The following is a 21,243-nucleotide window of genomic DNA, read 5'->3' as shown; positions in this document are numbered from 1 at the left end:
AGGACGTTTTGTACAGATCCAGAGCATTTTGCTGTATGAAGAGGTGGGAATGGAGAAGTAATGCCTTTGCCTGGCACAAGAACAGACCCTTATCTGCCAAAGCCAAGAGAGACACGAGAGGAGTGGCCTGCCTAATCTTTTGCGGCAGGCTCTGTCCTGAAGGACTGACTTTGTTTCACTGTATTTGGTTGCTGCCTGCCTGCTTGCTTGAGAGGAACTTCAGAGAAGCTAGTGGAAGGGTCCTGCTTGACTGCCAGTGCAGTAGTCAGGCTGCAGTTTGCAGTTACATAGCAAACCTGGATGTGTAGCCAGCCAGCATTTTTCAGTAGGAAATTGCTGGCAAAACATTTTTTTTTCCCTCTCCCCAAAATGAATTACCTTGTGGAAAAATGTCTAGCTTTGGCTTATTTGCTTACCACTTTCATTCTTTGGTCACTGGAAAGCATTACTGGCTGTGTTTCAAATTCATTTTGCTCCTTTCCCGTCCCTCGAGGTGGTGTTTGCCACTGGCTGGAGCAGTGAGCGCCTGTGCTGAGTGTTGGGCAGCTCTACGGCGTGAAGGGGTGGTGCAGGGCTGCCCCCTGCCCACCAGCCCTGTCTCGACATAGCAGAGGCTGAGGTGTGCTGCTGTGAAGTGCTGTTGGCTTGCAACCATGCTGAGCTGTTTGTGCTTGGTCACTGCAGGGGAGCACGCTGGTGAAAACCCTGCTGGTGCTGATGCCACAGTTGCCAGAGTTGTAAAAGGATAAAGTTTGATCTGGCAGTGCTTGCTGTGGACACTCGCCCTTCATCCAGCCCAGGTGAAAGCATGCTCCTGTTGCTAGCGTACAGAGGGCGCCTGTCACTGCCTGCTGGCTCAGAGCGCGATGGGAAAGCATTGTGACAGGACACTACGTTTGTATTTGTAACATCTGCTTCGTCAGTGACTGCATTTTATATACTAATGAATTCCAGTGGCATATCTTGAATTCCAGCCCTTAGAAGGCCACATACAAGTGAGCATTGCTGTCATCTGCCTGAGGGATTGAAGGTCGACTTCCCAGCAGCCTGGAGGGGTTTGCTTTGAAAGGGAAGAGCAGGAGCAGAACACTGCTGGTTTTCATGCAGCAGGCTTCCCTGCAGTCCCTCCCCTACACGTGTCTCGACTCGTGTCCTCCCCTTTCAAAGGAAACCTCTTACTTCCCTCTGGCAGAAAAAGCCTCTCTCTTTCGAAACCCTTGGATAACCTTGCGACATCCACTGGGCCTCACTTAATGGGCAAGCTCCATTTCTAACTTCCCCTTGCCAAAAAAATTGCACTTGTTCAAGGCTAAATCTGCATGTGGCAGCGAACCAGCACTCGCTGCCCTCAGCCACCTCCCTTCTTGTCGGGCTGCAGGCAGCCGGCATCCCAGAACTGAGCTGAAAGCAAAACTGGCTCACTGGTGCCACTGGTTGCTCTGCCTGCTGTCACTCGCCTTGTGGTTTACCTTTCACTTACCACTCCAGCAGCGATGCCTCCACTATAATCTTCTAGGCTGCCTTATGCTCTACGTTATGGCTGCAGCTGGGGTCCCGTGGGATGTCTGACACCCAGCTGGAAAGCAGATGATTCAGGAATGTCTCTGCTAGCATGAGCCAGAACTCTTTTTTTTTTCTCAGGGTATTTGCTTCTGGGTCATGCTCCAAGACACGAGACTCATCTGAGACCTGGCAGGCTCCAGCTAGTGAGAGGCAGCTCCCCATCTTGATGCTGCATTGTGGTAGTGGTTCGGGGGGAGCGACTCATGGTTTTGGGACAACAGTGGGACAGTGGGAAGGAAAGGGTTCCCTTGCAGGGAATGGTGTGCCTTCCAGCTGTGCTTTCTGCAAGGAGCAGGAAGAGCTGCTGGCAACCCAGAGGTGATGTGCTAGCAAACCTAGTGTGAGTTTAGGTCATGTCAGTAAAGGGATTTTTACTGACTGAAGCCATGGAAGAGTCTATATTTTTGTTTTGCTTAATTATTAAGCAAACTGTAAATAAGTTTCTGTTGTCTGTTTGATGGTCTATTTTCCTAATGATTGCTCAGAATTTCTTATGGGCATGATAATAGTTTTAATGCTTGTTCTGCAAACATATCTATTTTTATCTTTCTTTTTTAAAATCCTTGGTTTGGTTTCATTTTGGGGGGAGGGTATTGGGGTTTTTTTATGGTGTTCATGTAGAGAGTGAAGTGTTGAGTTTTAAAATGTCAACCTTGCCCCCAGAGCACAGCCTGGGCGTGCAGCTACTTTTTATCCTGGCAACACTATAAATACTTCTCCCCTGGATGATGCTTTTGGAACTCAGAAAGTCACCTGTAATGATGTGGTACAGCATTAAAACATTTCTCCCAATATCCAGATAAGTTTTACCTGTTCTTTACCCCGATTTTTTGCAAGCCTACCTCTGTTATCCAGCCTGTTCACGGTCTGCTGCGCTGTCCCAGTCTCTGCAGGAGAGCGCTTGCTCTGAGACCTGTTCGTGTCGGCTCTGCTCCATCTCCTGGGTTTGCTGAGACAGGTGGGGCAACACAGCATCCGAGGAATGTGCTGTGGGTTAGGGTCTGAGCGTAGCACTGAGCAGCTTGTTGCTGCTGAAGTTGAAGTGAGTCTCTCTGTTCAAGTACAAGGTGGGACTCGAGGAACCCGTGAACCTACACTAAAATTTACCTGGCTGGCATTGCAATTGGTTGTCTCTGCCTGGGGAATTTTGAGGAGTTTTGCTGATGTGGGTTTTTTCCAGGTTAGGCTCTGCAGGGCAACACTCCAGTCACCAGGTAGGAGAGTTCTGCTCCCTGCTACTACCTGCATCATTTACATCCTCCTTGTGTCTTGTGATAGATCAGGCAGTGTCCTGGTTTCCTTGCCTCAGTCCTGGTCCTCCTCATGGCTTCAACTGTGCTAAGCAAGCCAGAAGCTGGGAGGGAAGTCTTTAACGAGGGTGTTTTCAGACACATTCCTGAAGTGGGATGTGCCCAGCCCTCTTAATCCTTGTGGCAAAGCCTGAGGAACTTGGCACTCTCAGTGGGAGGGCAGGGCGAAGGGAGGGGGTGTTGAAATGGTGACTGGCACATACAGGGTGTGCTGGTTTGCTGCTGTGCCTGAACCACCAGCAGAAATGTTTTTGTTACAGTGTGCTGAAGCATGACACAGAATCACACGGAATAGATCTGGTTGGAAGAGACCTCAAAGATCACCCAGTCCAACCTTCAACCCAGCACTGAAGGGCCAACATAAGCACCAGGCCCACATGCTGCTTCAACACCTTAACGAAACCACTGCAGACCTTTGTCTCCTGGAATCCCCTCTCATATGGAAAACATCCTTAGAAGAAGAATCCATGGAATTTTTGATCTGTATTTTATAGCACCTGAACCAGCCTGGTAACCCAACCAACTGCTATCAGGAGGCAAAGGGGCTGGCAGGCTTCTGCCTTTACATTATCACAGTATCATCAGGGTTGGAAGAGACCTCACAGATCATCAAGTCCAACCCTTTACCACAGAGCTCAAGGCTAGACCATGGCACCAAGTGCCACGTCCAATCCTGCCTTGAACAGCCCCAGGGACGGCGACTCCACCACCTCCCCGGGCAGCCCATTCCAGTGTCCAATGACTCTCTCAGTGAAGAACTTTCTCCTCACCTCGAGCCTAAATCTCCCCTGGCACAGCCTGAGACTGTGTCCTCTTGTTCTGGTGCTGGCCACCTGAGAGAAGAAAGCAACCTCCTCCTGGCCACAACCACCCTTCAGGTAGTTGTAGAAAGCAATAAGGTCTCCCCTGAGCCTCCTCTTCTCCAGGCTAAACAATCCCACCGTGGTATAAGCCTTCCATGGGTTTTTTCTTGGTTTTGCACTTATTCCAGTTTCTGTGTGTGCAGACAGACAGACAGAGAGCAGCGCAGGACACTGGTTTGCATGCGTCAGCCCCTATGTGCGCTGGCGCGGGTGTTTATTATCAGGACTATTTTACACTTATCTGTACAGCATCACTGAAACAATACAAACTCTTCCTGTAATCATTAGCCACAGCCTAACTGGGACCACAGCACTCCTGCTGCGTGGGAAATTACAGAGGCTCCTCAGCGTGTCCATGGGACACAACCACCACCAGTGCAGAGACATGAAATACCTGATTGTGCACTTGATAGTCTTTTCCTTTCCTCCACCTCCCACCACTGCAAGTCTTTGCTGCTGAGCAGCTGCCAAGGTGGCTTCTCTGTGCCAGCAGCTGCAGGAGGTGGCGTCCCAACAGGGCCAAATGGTGCTTTCTTGCAGAAACACGGAGCTTTTCTCCAGCTCTCCATGTGCCTCACTTGGGGCATGGCTCTTCTGCCATCCTGTGGCTGTTAACTGCTCCTGGTGCCAGTTGCTGGAGCCCATTCAGGGCAGCTGTACTCTGCTTTTATTGCTACTGCAGCCTTCTTCATTGAGTAAAAAAAAAAAATAATCAGATGGCTTCATTCCTAAAGATATTGGGGCAATAAACCCCTTTTCCTGCCTAGTGCTGGCTGTGTTCCCTCTCCTGCCAAAGGCCACCTTACTCTGCCAAATGGGAAAGCCCCTGCGCTGGCCATGTTATCCAGGAAGCCATCAATCTCCTTAAAAGCAAAAGTTTTCCCTTGCTTGCCCTTGAGTGGGCATGGCCATGGAGCGAGGACTGCAGATGTTGGTGCCATGCTGCTGGGAAAGCCAGGCTTGCTTTGCCCAAAGGCTTTGACATGCACTCAGAGATCTTCAGCACCCAGGCGTGGCTGCCCCATTTGGGCCTGAGTGGCCTGGGGTTTTGCTTCACATCTACTCCAGCACACAAAGGCAAGGAGGGACAGAACAGAGAAAGAGCTAGAAAAAGGAATAACCTTTTTTGGGGGGAAACCATCCGTGTTTCTGGGCTTGCACCAGAAGGAACCACCTTTTGCACCCCTGCAGGGATAAATTCCTGTGCCTCTTCTGGTCAAGCAAAACTTCTTGCAGCTTTGCTAGCGATTGGGCAGGCCCCAGAGGCTGTGCCAAGGAAGAATCCAGTGAGAGGCAGGATTGGGAGATAGAAATCAGGTGAAAAAAGGGATTGGCAATGATATCAAATGCTTGTAGAGCTGGGATCAGTCCCAGTTTTCCCACCATAAAAGCCCCACTCCCAATTCACTGCTGGAAGCATCTCTTGCTTGTGAATTTAAACTGTACAAAGGAAAGCACCAAGAGAGGGAAAGAATAAATGAAAAGCAAACGGGCCCAGCCAGCTCATCCTGGGTCAGTAACATGCTCTAGCATGTTTAACATGGAAGAGTTTAGGTAAGCGTCATGGTAACAACTCTGCTTGTATCATCTCAGTTTTGAACGAGGAGGCCCCTACAAAGTACCGCCAGGGCAGCCTGCCTGCTCTCGATGGCGTTCTGCAGTGGCGTTACAGCGCTGGTGGATGAGCGACGAGTAACTGGTGTCATCAGCCTGGACTTTGCTAAGGTCTCTGACACAGCCCCAGGCATCATCCTTGTCACTGAATCAGGGAGGTATGTGCTGGATGGGTGGCCATGAGACATGGAATTGTCTGGATGGCTGCATTCAAAGAGTTGCAGTCAATAGCTCAACAGCCAAATGGAAAGCAGTAATAGCGCATGCCTCTCCAAGGTCCTTACTGGGACCAGTGCTGTTTAGCATCTTCATCAGTGACATAGACAATGGGATTGGGTGCACCCTCAGCAAGTTTGTGAGTGACAGCAAGATGTCTGGTGCAGCTGATAGCCTGAGGGAAGTCAGCCAGAGAGACCCTGATAGGCTGGAAGTGTGGGCTCATGAATCCCATAAGGTTCAGTAAGGCTAAATGCAAGGTCCTGCACCTAAGTCATGGCAATCCCAAGCACAAATACAGGCTGAGTCATGAAGGGATTGAGAACAGCCCCACAGACAAGAACTTGAGGGTCCTGGTGGATAAAAAACTAGACACAAGCCAGCGATGTGCACTCAGCCCAGAAAGCCAACCACATCCTGGGCTGTATCAAAAGAAACGTGGACAGCAGGTCAAAGGAGCAGATTCTCCCCCTCTGCTCTGGTAAAATGCCACCTGGGGTACTGTGTCCAGCTCTGGAGGCCTCAGCAGTGGAAAGATGTGGACCTATTGGAGAAGATCCAGAGGAGGGCCATAAAGGTGACCAGAAAGCTGGAACACCTCTCCTGTGAAGAAAAGCTGGGAGAGGCAAGGTTCTTCAGCCTGGAGAAGGCTCCTGAGAGACCTTTTGGTTTTCAGTACTTAAAGGGAGCTTATAAGAAAGACAAAGACTTTCACCAAAGCACAGAGGGACAGGGCAAGGGGCAATGGTTTTAAACTAAAAGAGGGTAAATTTAGATTAGAGGTGGGAAAAAAAGTCATTAGGATGAGGGTGGTGGAGACCCTGGAACAGGTTGCCCAGAGAAGTTGTGGATGCCCCATCGCTGGAAACAAGGCCTGGTCAGTCTGGGCTCTGAGCAACTTGGTCCAATTAAAGATGTCCCTGCTCATTGCAGGGGGTTGGACTGAGTGACCTCTGAAGGTCCTTCCTTTCCAATGCAGAAAAACCTATGAATCAGTTTGAAACATGCCACTGCAGTAGGTATTGCAGGCGTCTGTGCATTTAGCAAGTATGAAGGTGGTTAAAACTGTACTTGGCAAGAAGAGGCTCTTTGTGTATCTGTGTGCTGGGTATCTATCTTTTGGGTCGTACTTGCTGGACACACTAAAATCTAGTAATGCATTTCAACAGCAGTAGTTAGTGTGGCGTGATCTATTCTAACAAAGATGCTCAGTGGACTCAGTATCACAGTATCATGCAAAAGCTGCTACAAAAATAACTTTCTCTAAAAAGGAGAAAAAAAATCAGCTTGCTTGTTTGTTTGTTTGTTTTTTACACTGTGGAGCAGGCCACAGGTGCTTTGATGGTCGCTGAAGCTGTATCTAAGCTGCAGTCTGTGACTCCTGAGTTCTTCCCAGGAAAGCCGAAGCACAGCTCCCACCCGAGCAGTATGGCAGGGCTGTGCAATCCCACCTCTGCTCAGGCAGAGACAGAGGGCATGAGAACTGCCCACTCTGCAGTGCTTCTGCAAGGCAGGGGTTTGCTGCACCTGTGTCTGCTGCTTGTGCTCAGAGCAGGAGTGCATGCAGGCTCTTTGCCCCAAGCTGGATAGAAAAAGCATCTCATAGATTTTTTTTTTTTAATGTTTTTTTTTTGTTAATTATGCTCAAGGATATTATTCTTCTCACTAGCAGTGGCCACAAGCAGGTCCTGAAGCCTTGTTCACCCCAGCTGCTCATTGACCTCACCATCCTCTAGGCTGAGGGTCACCCCAAGCCTGGGTGAATGGTTTTTTTTTTGCTTCTAGGCAGGGAAGTTTAAAGGTAGTTTAGCCACTCTTTTCCATGAATCATAAAAGTGCTCTGTAGCTTTGGGTAAGCTTTAGCAATGTGAAATAATATATGTATCTGTGGCAGGAAAGAAATTCTGACCTCATTTGTGCCCATGTAGTCTGCTTGCTCTGTTTGGTGTCTCAGATGGGAAGAGGTTAGAGCCTTAGCAGGCATCCAGTATCTCATCCTAATACTGAAAACCTCTTGGCCAGCAAAGGTCAAAGATGAACAATTTATTTTCTCCTTCTTCATGGTACTTGAAATAAATAAAAATACACAGGAACCTACAACCAGAGATTTTGAGTGTATCCAAACCAGGACAAGGTGAAACAAGGTAAGAACTAACTAGGACTCAGGGACACTAAAACTGAAACACATTAACCAGTAAACCTCGATCAAATTTGCTAAACCCCTCAGGTTTCTGATCTCTAGCCTAGCACCACTTAGGATATCGATGCTAAGAGTTAAAAAGTAGTGAATGGTGTGTGTCCCTTACCTGGTGTTTAATGCAAAGGTAATGGTTTCAAAGGCAGTACTGTCTCAGAATTTCAAAGTCGCTGGTGTTCATCTTACATAGAGTACCACTTGGTGGTCATCTGGAAGGCGCTTCTACGTCTGTGTGACTTTCTTATAGGTTGGGTATAAATATTCCTGGGAGACTAAACAGAAACGCATTTCGTTTAGATATAAGTCTTAGGCACGAGTTAGAAAACTGCTGACTGTAATGAAAATATATCAGCACTTAGTAGTATCCAATAATATAAAAAAATGCAATTCAGGTCATCTTCAGCTACCTATATACCTGTGTGCATCCATTTATAGGTAGGAAGGTACAGGTAGAGAAACACAGACACGTAGACAGAAATATTCACAACTGCAACTGGGTTGTTTTTTGTTTGTTTGTGTTTGTTTGTTTTTTTTTTCCTAACTAACCTGAAATACTGCAGCAAAAGTTCATTCTGATGAACCATTAATCTAAGTATTTTTCCAGCTTTTGGCTCTAACCATGGCTAAAATGTCAGCACATCAAACAAAATGGTTTGCTATCCTAACTTTCCTATCTGCTTGGTAGCTTTTTGTTTTTTGCTACTCTAATCACCAGGTCAGAACCAACAGCTCCAGTCTGAGGACTGTAAGAGTACCCTGTCTAGAGTAAAGCTATGCAGCTGCCAAGCATGCTTGCAGCCATGAACTCTGGGTGCCTACTGGTGGGAATACTTCCTTGGATGAGAACACTTAGCAGCCTGGAGATGCATAAAAGGCAGGGGACCTTCGGCATGCAGGTGCCGAATCAGTGCTGCAAGGTTCTGACTTTTGCTGGAGAGGAGTTTCTTGATGGGCAGTGATGAAAAGAAGTGGATGGTGAGGACTGAAGTTTCACGGGGCTTGTAGCATCTTCCTCCTGCAGCTTCCAGAGGAGCTCTTCATTAGTCTTGCTCAACTTCTTCTTCTCCTCCATTTCTTTTTCAACATATTCTTGAAGATTAGCATTCTCCTTTGACAATTGCCTGGAGAGGGAAGCAGGACAACATGTTGCCACCTTCACACTGGTGTGCCTCACATTAATGCAGCCAGTGCTGCACAACAGGCAAAGACAGGCAAGATCCCAAGTACTTCCCCTTCCTTCCTTCCTTCCCATCCCAAGCAACCAGTGACAGAAAAAAGAAGACACAGCCTCAAGCTGCACCAAAGCAGGTTTAGGCTGGACGTTAGGAAGAAGTTCTTCACAGAAAGAGTGATTGGCCATTGGAATGGGCTGCCCAGGGAGGTGGTGGAGTCATCATCCCTGGAGGTGCTTAAAAGGAGACTGGATGAGGCACTTGGTGCCATGGTTTAGTTAATTAGAAGGTGTTGGGTGATAGGTTGGACTTGCTGATCTTGAAGGTATTTTCCAACCTGGTTAATTCTGTGATTCTGTGATCCCATCCCATCCACCTGCCCCTAGGGCTGCCACTTTGCTGCCTAAGCTGGGGCACAGCTTTCCCCAGGTCTTGCCACTGCCAGGCAAGAAAGGCATCTCCACATGACACAGCATCTCCCCAGCATCTGACTGTCCCCACATGTGCCTGTGTTTCTGCTGTACAGCTCCTTGAGGCAGCCCAGCTACCAAAGCTGAGATGGAATGAGCCCCAACCTTCCTCCATGGCCTTGTGCAACTTTCAGCACCAGGCATAGACATGAAAAGGTGCCATGACTTCAGACACTGCAGGAACAGGATTCCCAATTCCTTGACAGAGGAAGTGGAGAGGATAACTGAAAGTTCAGGCTGAGATAAAGTGCATGTGTATGCTCAGCCTTCCCCAGTGCAGGGGTCTGCAAGCAGGGTGGGAACTGAGGCAAGCCCTGTTGGTCCCCAGATAATTAGCTTGGAGATGTAGGTAAGCACAGATGTTCTCATCAGTACCTGCTTGTGACTCAGTTTTGGGGCCCTGAGAGCTACCATGCAAATAACTGATTGGAACATTATTCCCTAGCTCGGCACCTGGAGGAAGCAGATACCCAACAAGAGGTTGTGGCCTCTGTTTGGACAGTGTGTTTATTGGCACAGCAGTTTCTACCTGTGAATGTGCCCATAAACCTCCATGTAGCCAAACCCACCCCCAAATGGAGCCCAGAGCCCTGAGTCAGTGGGCACTTGTGCCCCTTGCACATGCAACCCTTTGAGCCAGACTTCTGCTTCTGCAGCAAGACTTCAGTGATCAACACAACATGGCCTGTCCCAGCACTGGCACCCTTGCAGATAACCAATAAGCAGTAAAAGTGCAGGTGGGCTCCTTAAATCCTGCACTTCCCCAGTTTCAATGTTTTTCCTGAGCCATTTCACAGCCCTGAGGTTCTTGCAATGCTGGCCCATTTTTTGCAGGGCAGCACAGCAGCTAGAGCAGTCTGCAGAGGGGATAAGCCTGGGGTCTAGGCCTACTTCTGGTTGAGAATGAAATGCTGAAGTTCCAGCTCCATGAACAGCTCTAACTCTTACCCTTTTTTCTCAAGCCTGCCACCAAAGCTGTGCCATGAGCATTGGTGGAGTGCCAGAGCAAGAGCAAAGAGGTGAGAAGGGGCAGTTGCATCCCTGGTTTTCCCAACCAGCTGCTACTGCATGCAGAGTGAAAGGAGCCTGCACTCTCTGCACTCTGGTCTAGCTGATGTCCTGATGCAGGACACAGCTCAGTTTCGAGGCCTTTTCTCTCCTCTGTAAATGTTCATGTGGATATGGGTCTTTCTCCAGCTCCTTCCTACTTGGTTCTAATGAGCCCTCTATTCCTGAGTGTCTTACCAGGGAAGCTTCACCAGCACAGCCCAGGGAGGTGTCTTCCCCAGAATGCTCCATAAGCTGGTGGCTTTCTGGGAAGTGGGGCACGGAAATCTCCTGTGGACACCACAACCTTAGGGAGTCTGCTCTCATCTAACTAGTGCCTGGCTTTAAAAGACATGAGGCAAGGCAGGCAGACTGCGGGACCTGACTGAGGTGTGTTTTGGGCAGGTACTGGAGGGTGCATGCAGGAACACCTGGCTTCTGCAGCCCCATTATGCTTGGACAGGAGCCAGATGCTGACATGATCAGTCTCAGGCAGCTCTGGGCATGTTCCTAACCTGATTTACAGGCAACTTAGGATTTTATACAACAAACAGAGAGGCACCTAACCTCCCCCACTACGTAGTTCCAGGGTTCAGGAGCAGCTGGGTGTGGATTTTGGATATGCAAATGAAATTCTCCACAGCTCTTTCTGGGTATAGCCTGAAGCTCATAGCAGAAGTCATGGACTGCTGGTTCACCCTCTCGGTGCCATCAAAAGCTTCTGAGAGGGTGAGGCTGGCATTTCTGATTTTGTATTAAAATGCTTTTGGGTGTTTTTAGCCTTGGTTCCTACAGAAATGGAGCTCAGCTCACCAAGAATACATCTGTTCTTCTCCCTCTCTCTGAAGTTTTGAACCACAAAGCAGTGGTTAGCGGAGTTGAAAGACTTTTAAAAGAGTAAGTTGGCAGAAGTTTTCAGAAACCTGCTTGCCTTGCAGAGGATGGAAATCCTATTCGTGGTCTCCTTGGGGAATCAGCTGTGGCATGAGCTCATGGTCGAACAGGCACAAGAAAATCCATATGGGAGCTCACAGTGAAGAATTAACTCCATAGGAAGCCTCTTGCTACATATAGAATGACTTTCTTTTGTAGTGGCTAACAAGGTAGGCCATAGAAGTTATACACAGAGTCCCACTATATATTTTATATATATATATATATAAGATATACATATATATGTATAAGAAGTTCTTTACAGAAAGGGAACAGATTGCCCAGGAAGGTTGTGGATGCTCCCTCCCTGGACGTGCTCAAGGCTAGACTGGATGAGGCCTTGAGCACCTCTTTTAGTGGGAGGTGTCCCTGCCTATGGTGGGAAGTTGGAACTGGATGATTCATTCCAACCTAAACCATTCTATGATTCTATTCTTTTTTCCAGGCAGCATTTGCTGAGGGAAAAAACCCCAAAGCACATGCCTTCTGCTTTTGAGGCTTTTAAGGTGTGACTGGCTGGTAAAACTCATCTGGATACTGGGAACAGACCAGTCACACCAGCACAGATTTCAGAGCAGCACAGATTTCAGTTCCTTCCTCTGTTAAAGTCGCTGCTTGGACAGCCCACAGTCTGTCAGCACCTATCAGCGTCTCTTACACTGGAGTTCAGTGCTGCTTGCTAGACGTAGCGTAGGAGGCATGGGATCAGTATCAGTGTCCTCTGCAGTCTCATTCCCAACAGACTTCGTGGTACTACTGCACACTGCAGTTTGTTGTCAGAGGCAGGCTGCAAGTTATACACCTGACCAGCAGATAAGCAGGGAGACATCTGAGCAGAAAAGAGCCTTACAGCCAACTGCCTCTGAACAAACCATGCAGCATGTGGATGTGTCCTCCAGAAAGGTCTGCTTTGCCGCATGGATGGAGAAAGGAGCTGCTGTTTGTTGCCTGCCTTGTGCACACTGAGATGGAGATTTATGCTGTCACCTTCAATGGTATGACTGGACACAGGCAGAGCCAGTTTTACACCACCCAGTAACAGAGGCAGCTTTGACAGCTAGTATGACTGGTACCCTTCAGTGGAGCCTCTGCCTTCAGCTCAGCCAACCTGTATCTGCCTCTGCTGTACCACGGAGAGAGAGACAGACAGATGAGGCATTGCTACTTACAAAAGACAGATGCCTATTTAGCTCTCCTTCATCTGTCAGGCAGAAGAAGGGAAAGAGGCAATGTAAAAGCAAATGTGTTCTCCCTTTTTAAGTGTGTATCTTGAAATACATGTTCTGATTTTACACCTAATCCATCTGAAGAATCCTTTATTCCCAGCATAGTAGACTTATGATCAGACATGTTCCTCTGCCAGCCTCCTGACAATTTAAGTATCTGTAACAAATCAGCCATAAAACCACAGAGGTCTGCAGGGGCACGCAGATATGATAAGGATGCAGGGGAAGGCACCTGAGCCATGCTCTTGACTGTGGCAGGGCACTCCAAACTACCTTCCCCACCTTCCATCTCTGGAGCTTTGAGTGGGGAAAGAAGGTGATGCCAAATTGTTTTCCCTACCCCCACCTCTGGCTCTGAAGTTTGAATGGGGGAAGAAGCAGGCGAGAAGCTGCTTCTCTCACCTCTGCAGGCTTGAACGGGGAACAGCAAATCGCCTCTGCCTACATATGTATGGCAACTGGACACACTGGCTGGAAGGATCTTGAAGAAGGGTGACAAGAGGGCACGCAGTTCCTGCTTTCCAACCACCGCCTCCCTGCCCCTGCTGTAAGCTGCCGCCGTTGGTAGGAGCACGCCGAGCGGTTCGGCTGTCCCCAGCGCTGCTGAGGCAGTGCCGCTCCACAGGATCTGCCTTGTGTCTGAGACACTGTGGCTTTGGTGTGTTTATTCGCATTCGACTTTGCCACACGGATCCATGGCTGGACCACAGCTGGCAGTTCCAGATACTGCCACAAAGGAGCCAGGGACTATCGCTAAATCCCCACTCCACCGCTGGAAATGGATCAGGCTTTCCCTAGGGCTCGGGGCTGCCTCTTACTTATGAGTGGGGTAAAGCTATTTTGTGGCTTAGCCTTTTCCATCTTCCTAAATTACTAAACTTGCCCATAAGCATCCTCGTGAAAATCTCCTGACTGAATTAGAACCCATAAATAAAATGTAACTGGTTTGTATGAGGTTTCCAGAAAATAAAAACGACTACAACTTTATAATTCCTGCCTCATTAACTGCCCCAACTAATTCACCGACCCACATCAAAGCCTCTCCCAAAAGGCCCAGAGGTCAGCAGCTGTCTGGGCTATGCCAACAGAAATCAGATGAGTCACCTGCATCTCTAGGGTGCTGGAAACTACCATCCTGCAAACAACTCCAGTCCAAAGGACCAGAACCAAAACATGCTGGTTGATTTGGAGTGAGAATCCAAGATGTCAGGAAAACAGATGATTTATTCAAGCACTTGGGGAAATCCCAGCAGAGACTCTGGGGGACATCTGTGTCCAAAGCAGGTGCATGATCTGCCTGCAAGGCTTTTCTCTCTCACTCTGTATCTTCTCTTGGCTATGATTTGAAATATCTTTGTGGTGTACCCATCAGCCGCCAGATACATCTGGGACCCCCCTCCCTGCCAGGCTGCAAAGACTGGATTTGCTCTGGTTCCTGCCCCTTCTGCTCCCCTCCTCTTTCCACTTCTGGGCTTTCACAACCACGCAGGCTCTCAAGCTGCATGGCACTGAGCCTCACAGAGGGCAGCTCCCTGAGTTCTGTCTGCACATCCAGGCAGTGCCAGTACAACAGAAATGAGCAGCCGGGGTGGCTGCTGCTGCTGCCAAGAAAACACATTTTAGTAACTCCAGCTCTGAAGTCCAGCCTGACATTGTCCCTGTAGCCACCTCTATAGCTGCCCCCAGACTGCTACTGTTGAAAATTACTGTCCTCTAAGTTGACTTTCCAGGCTGACCTGAAATTCAGAGTTTCTGCCAAAAGATGTTTTTTCAAACCCAGGACCTCCATAGAGGCAAACCATTGCAGCCAGGCTCTGGCAGAGAGTGGAGAGTGCTATTTGCCCAGCCAAAGACAGGTAGCTGCAATGCAGAGATGCTAAGCACTGATTGAGACACCCTGGCTGCTGTCACAATGTAGAGAGAGACTGCCAATTCCAGACCATAATTCCTTCAGCCTAAAAGCAGACATCTCCAACTAGGCTGATTATCTAGACCTTAAAAAACCCTGGGTTTTCTCTTCAAGCACAGAAAGGCTGTAGGCACCCACTTCAGACAGTGATATGTGGTACAGGCATTTACAGTTTAGGTGAGAAGAAATGTAAATCTCACCCCAATCCAAATGTCAGTGCAAGCAGTGCTGCCTTTTAAAGTATCTGCACACAGGAGATAATGCAGGAGATAACAGGCCCCTCAATTCAAGAGAGATGTTGAGGTGCTGGAAAGTGTCCAGAGAGGGGTGACAAAGCTGGTGAGGGGCCTGGAACACAAACCCTAAGAGGAGAGGCTGAGGGAGCTGGGGTTGTTTAGCCTGGAGAAGAGGAGGCTCAGGGGGGCCCTCGTTGCTGTCTACAACTACCTGAAGGGAGGTTGTAGCCAGGTGGGGATTGGTCTCTTCTCCCAGGCAACCAGCAATAGAACAAGGGGACAGTCTCAAGTTGTGCCAGGGGAGGTCTAGGCTGGATGTCAGGAGGAAGTTCTTCACAGAGAGAGTGATTGGCATTGGAATGGGCTGCCCAGGGAGGTGGTGGAGTCACTGTCCCTGCAGGTGTTCAAGCAAAGACTGGATGAGGCACTTAGTGCCATGGTCTAGTTGACTGCATAGGGCTGGGTGCTAGGCTGGACTGGATGATCTTGGAGGTCTCTTCCAACCTGGTTGATTCTATGATTAAAGGCTGAAGCATTAAAAAAGGAGACTCAAGAAAGACAAAACCTACAATGAAATTGCAGATGAGACACTGAATCACAGAAGGTATGGTGCTGGAAGGGACCTTGAAAGATCATCTAGTCCAACCCCTTGGCCAGAGCAGGATCACCTATACCAGATCAGACAGGAACGCATCCAGGTGGGTCTTGAATATCTCCAGAAAGGGAGACTCCACAACCTCCTTGGGCAGCCTGTTCCAGTGTTGTGTCACCCTCACAGTGAAAAAATCCTTCCTTATACTTCCACGGAACTCCCTATGCCTCAACTTCCACCCATTGCCCCTTGCCCTGTTGTTGGGCATCACTGAGAAGAGCCTGGCTCCTGGCACTCAGCCTTTACATATTTATAAACATTACTGAGATCACCTCTCAGTCTCCTCTCTCCAAACTAAAGAGAGCCAGCTCCTCAAAAAGCTTTAAAAAGTCAGCTAAAAATTAAACTGTACTGTAGGCCCCTGGCATGACTTCTGCAACAGTGACACACAGGCAGCTGGTGTGATGGGACAACCCCAGCTCTGACACCTCCCTCTGATAGCCCTTCTGCCTGGCTCCAGCTACAGTCTCTTGCCTTACATCAGACTACAAACTCTCTGGGGCAGGGTCTATCCTCCTCTATTACTGTAACAGCTGACACAAGGAGCCTTGTCATGCTGTACCATGCAGCAGACGATGCAGATGAAAGCAAGCCACCAAAGAAGAGCCCCACTTGTGTGACAGTGGCATTGTTGGGCTAGCTCTCCTGAAGCTGCCCCATTTCCCACTCTTGCTGCCCAATGACCAAGAGGCCTTAAGGCACTGACAACTTTGCTGTCAGCAGCATGTCAAACTCGTGTAAAGGCACAGACAGATATGTGGCCCTCCTTAGGTTAAACAACCCCCACTACAAAAAGGATTCTTTAACAAACAAGCAAACTGGGACATCAATACACTTCCAGAAGGAAATAAGCTTTTCCCCTTCTGAAATAAGGGTCAGCCTTGGGCAGCCAAGATCTGCAGTCTCCTTTCAAGCTCAGACACGTTGCAAATATGAGTACCTACCTTGTTATGACTGTATTTTTCTCAATCCTGGCTCTGAGCTCTTCGTTCTGCTGTTGCAGCTTGGTGATTTTTTCTTCCAGTTTTAAATTTTTTTCAGCCTGCAATGGAAGGTTTGTTAAGACTGAAGAAAGTCCAACAACTGATCCAAGAGAGTATGTTATTTTTCTGTCCCTGAAGCAACTTCTACAATTTGAGAATAGATAGAGGTAGTCATCTTAACTGCAGCTGAGACTTAGAGGTGTGATTCACACCACATCATGCTGGTGAAGTGGCATCACCTGCAAAGCACCAAGCAGAGGAAGAGTCGAACTAGCTCTTACTTCTGACTGAGAAGGAGGATCTTAGTTTTGTCCAGCACAAATAAAACATCTTCCTCAGTGATGCCCCCACAGCTTTCATCCCTTGGGATCCAGCATTACCAGCTATCATTCCTAGACACGGAAGCTGGTGGCACTTGGGGACAGAGAGATACCCAGCCTGGAAAAGGCACTGTGATGTGAGCAGCCAGTCTAATGAAGAAAGAGGGGTGCAAGGTGGTATGGGGTGCATTATCCAGCTCAGCTAACTGTCCTGAATGTAAATGTTTGGTGTCCAACCTCAAGGACTAAGATTCACCAGTTATGGAGATGGAAGAGTTACCCACCAGGGCAGATTACACCCAGTGGCAGCCTTAGCCTGCTGCAGCATTCACAGGAGGTGGGCTGCCCTCTGAAGGCACTTCTCCACTGCTGACAGTGTCAGCTTAAATGACAGGCTTAAGCTAGACAAGTAACTTTAAGCTGTATTTAAGTGAAATGAATCCTATCCCACATACAGATAGCTTTCACTCAGAACAGTTCAAGGACAGAGTTCGAGGATGGCAAAAGCAGTGTATAAAAACATCAGCAAGATGTTTATAGGTAGGTGCCACAGTCTCATGTGCCTCTGTTTTCTCTGGGTTCTGAACAGGACATACTTTTTCACCTTAGTTTTTAGTTTTCAAGCAATTTGAAACTAATAAAGGTAGATCTTGAAACAGAAAGCAGTCATGACTTTGGACCACAGTAGACTCAGGGTGTTACTGTGATGAAGGGCAGGAGCAGGACCGTGGTGCTCATGCATGGTCAGTTAGTAAAAGCAGAGAAATGACCAGGAGGAAAAAAAAACAAGGGAAAAGGAAAAAAGGAGCGGGAAAAAAGGTGGAAAACTGGGGAGAAATGGGGTGGGGGAAGGCACTGTTGGGCACTTTTTCTCAGTGTAATGCTGCAGTGCATGCTTTCAGATGCTGTCTTAGCTCCAGGAGCAGCATGTTGGAAGGAGCACAGTTAACAAACCTCAGTTGTAAAGAGTCACTTTTCTCTATCTCCACTTACTCAAGCATCTGTTCAGCAAAATAATCATGAGTTCTCAAATTCCTCCATAAATGGAAACAAATCTTGCTGAATGCTGTGCTGAACCAGCTGTCCTGGCTCCCCAGCTGAGGTAGTGTCTCATGCTGTCACTGCATTATATGTTTAGTGTCACTGCAGGTTTTGCCTTCCAAACTAAATCCCCATTCCAAGAAAAAATGTAATTGGTGGTGAACTGGTGAGTTCTTTGTTCCACATATAAAGGACAAGAAAACAGAGTAGGCTGAAACAAAGCATTACTTCAGGGTTGGAGAGGCCTTTGCCAGCATAAGCCATGCTAGGGGTGGCTTGCTGAATATTGCTAATGTGTACTCGTGGCTGAAACCTCCCTAAGTGCCTGCATGAGCAGCAGCAGCAGAACATATATGGCTCAATTCTTCTCCACTTGCCTGTTCTATTCCCAAATGGTTACCTGACTCCTATAGGGGTGTATGGTGCAAGCTTGTAAACAAAACAAAGCCCTGGACTGCTGCAGAGTTCCCTTTATCCCACTCTTCCTGCACCACTTGCGTTGCTGTGTGCTAGTTTGAAGCAGGGTAGAATGTTTTGGTGAGAAAACGTAGATCATAGGCTGTGAAAGGAAAACAATGGTGATGTCTGCTCCCCTCACAGTCTCACTGAGATGTATGGGAACAAGAAGGGAAAACATTAGATAACACTTGACATTTTGTCTTCACTCTCGGGCTGGGCTTTGACTGAGCTGCATCTCCCTAACCTCACCTGCCACTCACCTTTGCTTCTTAACCTCTTGGCTGAACCTCTATTCTTCCTTAGGACTGGGGTAAGGTTGAGAGGGGCAGGGGGAAGGTGCAGGGGTGGTTGAGAGCCCCTCCTGGGGACTCAGGTTTCTGGGAGGGGAGTTGTGTTTCTGTATTACTTTTACCTTGCATATTTCTGTATATAAGTGTATATACTGTATATATCTGCTTGTACATTGTGCTAGCTGTAAATAAATAGTTTCATTTATATTCCCAGAGCTGGCTGAGTCTAGCAGTTGGGTACCTTCTAAAGTGTGGGGGGGGCAGGGTACACCCAAACCACCACAAATGGGCTGAGCACATATTCCACAGAAAAGCAACACGGATCAATGGATGCATGGGAGGAATCAAGGATATCATGGGTGGGTGAAGGCATGAGAAAAGATTCCAATTTCTGAGTGAAAACCTGAGACATGGGATAGGAGAAGCAGCTCTGTAGGCTGACAATGGAACAAGACAATATATAGCTCTTTAACACTTGTCCCAATATCATAAGTTTTCTCACTCTTGCTGTAACCAAATTTTTACTACCTCTGTGATCTCTCCTCTGCAGGAAAAATGACAACTCACCTGTTTTTCTAGCTCCATAATCATCTTCTCCTGTTTGTGAATCTGATTGTTCTTCATTTCCAGAACATATTTCAAGCTCTTCAGATCTTTTTCTAAGTGCTGATATGGAGCTCGTGCAATCTAGGAGATACACACCTTCAGTCATAAGATAAACTTTCCTCCTTGCACCCAGGGGTTCAGGAGTCTCAGGTGGAAACCACCTGCCCCTGGCACCCTGCAGCCCCCCTGAGTCCTGATATTCTCTCCTAAGCTATTCTTTTGCCCATACAGCCTTTCTTTTGACCAGCCTCATGGCTAGAAAGCAACCTCATTCCTCTTCATAACTTGGGGACTGCATGAGGTGTTTGATGATTGTGGCTTAGGTAAGGTACACACATGAAACTGCTGAAACTGGACAAGGAGGCTGGAGGTGGAAACTGTAGTGTTCTGCCTTGCCTGCACACCACATCCCAGTGCCTTAACATCATTGTGACACTGCACAATTTGTCCTTTCATGCAAATTAAATGGGGTAGTGAAGATGGAAAGGGACTGATGCTGTTTCCCATGACTATGCCTGTTGCAGACATTTGTGCTTATTTCCTAAGGAGTTCACTCAGAATCACAGAATTAATTAGGTTGGGAAAGACCTCTAAGATCAAGTCCAACCTATCACCTAACCCTTCTAATTAACTAAACCATGAAACTAAGTGCCTCATCCAATCTCCTTTTAAAGACCTCCAGGGATGGTGACTCCACCACCTCCCCAGACAGCCCATTCCAATAGGCAGTGACTCTTTCCATGAAGAATTTCTTCCTAACATCCAATCCAAACCTGCCCTGCTGCAGTTTGGGACTGTGTCCTCTTGTTCTGTCACTGGGTGTCTGGGAGAAGAGACCAACCCCTGCCTGGCTACAGACTCCTTTCAGGTAGTTCTAGAGAGCAATAAGGTCTTGCCTGAAACTTCTCTTCTCCAAGCTGAACAACCTCAGCTGCTTCAGCTACTCATCATAGGGCTGTGCTCCAGCTCCCTCACCAGCCTTGTTGCTCTTCTATGGACATGTTCAAGCACATCAACATCTTTCTTAAATTGAGGGGCCCCAAAATGGATACAGTACTCAAGGTGTGGCCTAACCAGTGCAGGACTTCCCTGGTCCTGCTGGTCACACTATTCCTGATACAGGCCAGGATGCCATTGGCCACCTGGGCATACTGCTGGCACATGTGAACACACTGAAGTGTCCCAAGTTGACAGGGAATTAATTTTGGAGGGTTATGTCAGGGTTATTTAATTTCAGATACATAATTGCAGTGCATGTTAGCTTACAAACTGTAAATAAACAGCATGGCCCCAAGAGACAGATGTTGAATAAGTATTTCATATAACAGGGGCCTTGCCTGCAAATCCAGATAAAATGAAAGAATACCAAAGAAGTTGGTTCAAAAGGCACAAGAAAGGAAACCTAAATGTGAAAAGACAGAAAGTAAGGAGAAAGAAAGAAGGGAAAGGAGAATAGACAGCAGTAAGAACATAGTAGATGGACTTAATGAAACAAAGTGACAAAAAGAAGTAAAATCCACAAATGCTGGACCTAGGCTAAGATTTCTGACTCTTCAGGAATTGGGGTCTTGCCTGGGACCTAGTTGCTCATGCCTGGGTAAGGATTCCATTGATACCCAGTGAATCATGTGATGTGAATCATATTTACAAACATATCTTGACAACTGTATAGATGTAGTTGGCATTCACCTTCAGTTGCTCCTCGTTGTTCTTCTTCAGAGCCTCTTCAAAGCGCTCTGCTTTGGCCTTAAGAGACTGGTTCTGGAAGGTGAGGATGTCTATCTGGTCCTGGAAGGGATACATGCCAATGAGAACACCAGTCCCTCTTAGATTCACACAAGCCACTCTATACTGTAAAACCAACAGAGAAGCTGAACGAGGCTTAGAAACTCCTGGAAGGTGATGTTTTAGAAGTAAGACCATTTAAACATACAGTGGGGTTTTTGATAACCAGCTCCTCAGGGAGTTCTGAAATGCCTTAAACTCCTATGACTGGAGTGGGGTTTTTGATAACCAGCTCCTCAGGGAGTTCTGAAATGCCTTAAACTCCTATGACTGGAGTGGGGTTTTTGATAACCAGCTCCTCAGGGAGTTCTGAAACGCCTTAAACTCCTATGACTGGAGTGGGGTTTTTGA

General features: G+C 47.8%; 1 protein-coding gene across 4 annotated transcripts in view; it reads right to left on the bottom strand.

Annotated features, from left to right (window-relative positions):
* Positions 1 to 7,732: 7,732 nt before the first annotated feature.
* The window catches only part of MTUS2 (microtubule associated scaffold protein 2), a 375,898-nt gene continuing 362,387 nt past the window's right edge, over positions 7,733 to 21,243 (bottom strand). For 3 of the 4 annotated variants that reach the window (XM_064172588.1, XM_064172594.1, XM_064172600.1), the window contains 4 exons: positions 20,797 to 20,895; positions 19,069 to 19,188; positions 16,353 to 16,450; positions 7,733 to 8,884 (listed from right to left, as the gene is read on the bottom strand). In XM_064172588.1, the coding sequence (XP_064028658.1) occupies positions 8,668 to 8,884; positions 16,353 to 16,450; positions 19,069 to 19,188; positions 20,797 to 20,895 (534 nt within the window). In that variant the 3' untranslated portion in view covers positions 7,733 to 8,667. Of the gene's footprint in view, positions 8,885 to 11,876; positions 12,509 to 16,352; positions 16,451 to 19,068; positions 19,189 to 20,796; positions 20,896 to 21,243 lie in introns of those variants that run through there. The other variant, XM_064172609.1, reaches the window with a different exon arrangement.

This window comes from Pogoniulus pusillus, chromosome 3 (assembly GCF_015220805.1).
Source record: "Pogoniulus pusillus isolate bPogPus1 chromosome 3, bPogPus1.pri, whole genome shotgun sequence".
NCBI classification, from domain to species: domain Eukaryota; kingdom Metazoa; phylum Chordata; class Aves; order Piciformes; family Lybiidae; genus Pogoniulus; species Pogoniulus pusillus.
This window is presented reverse-complemented; position numbering and strand designations above follow the sequence as displayed.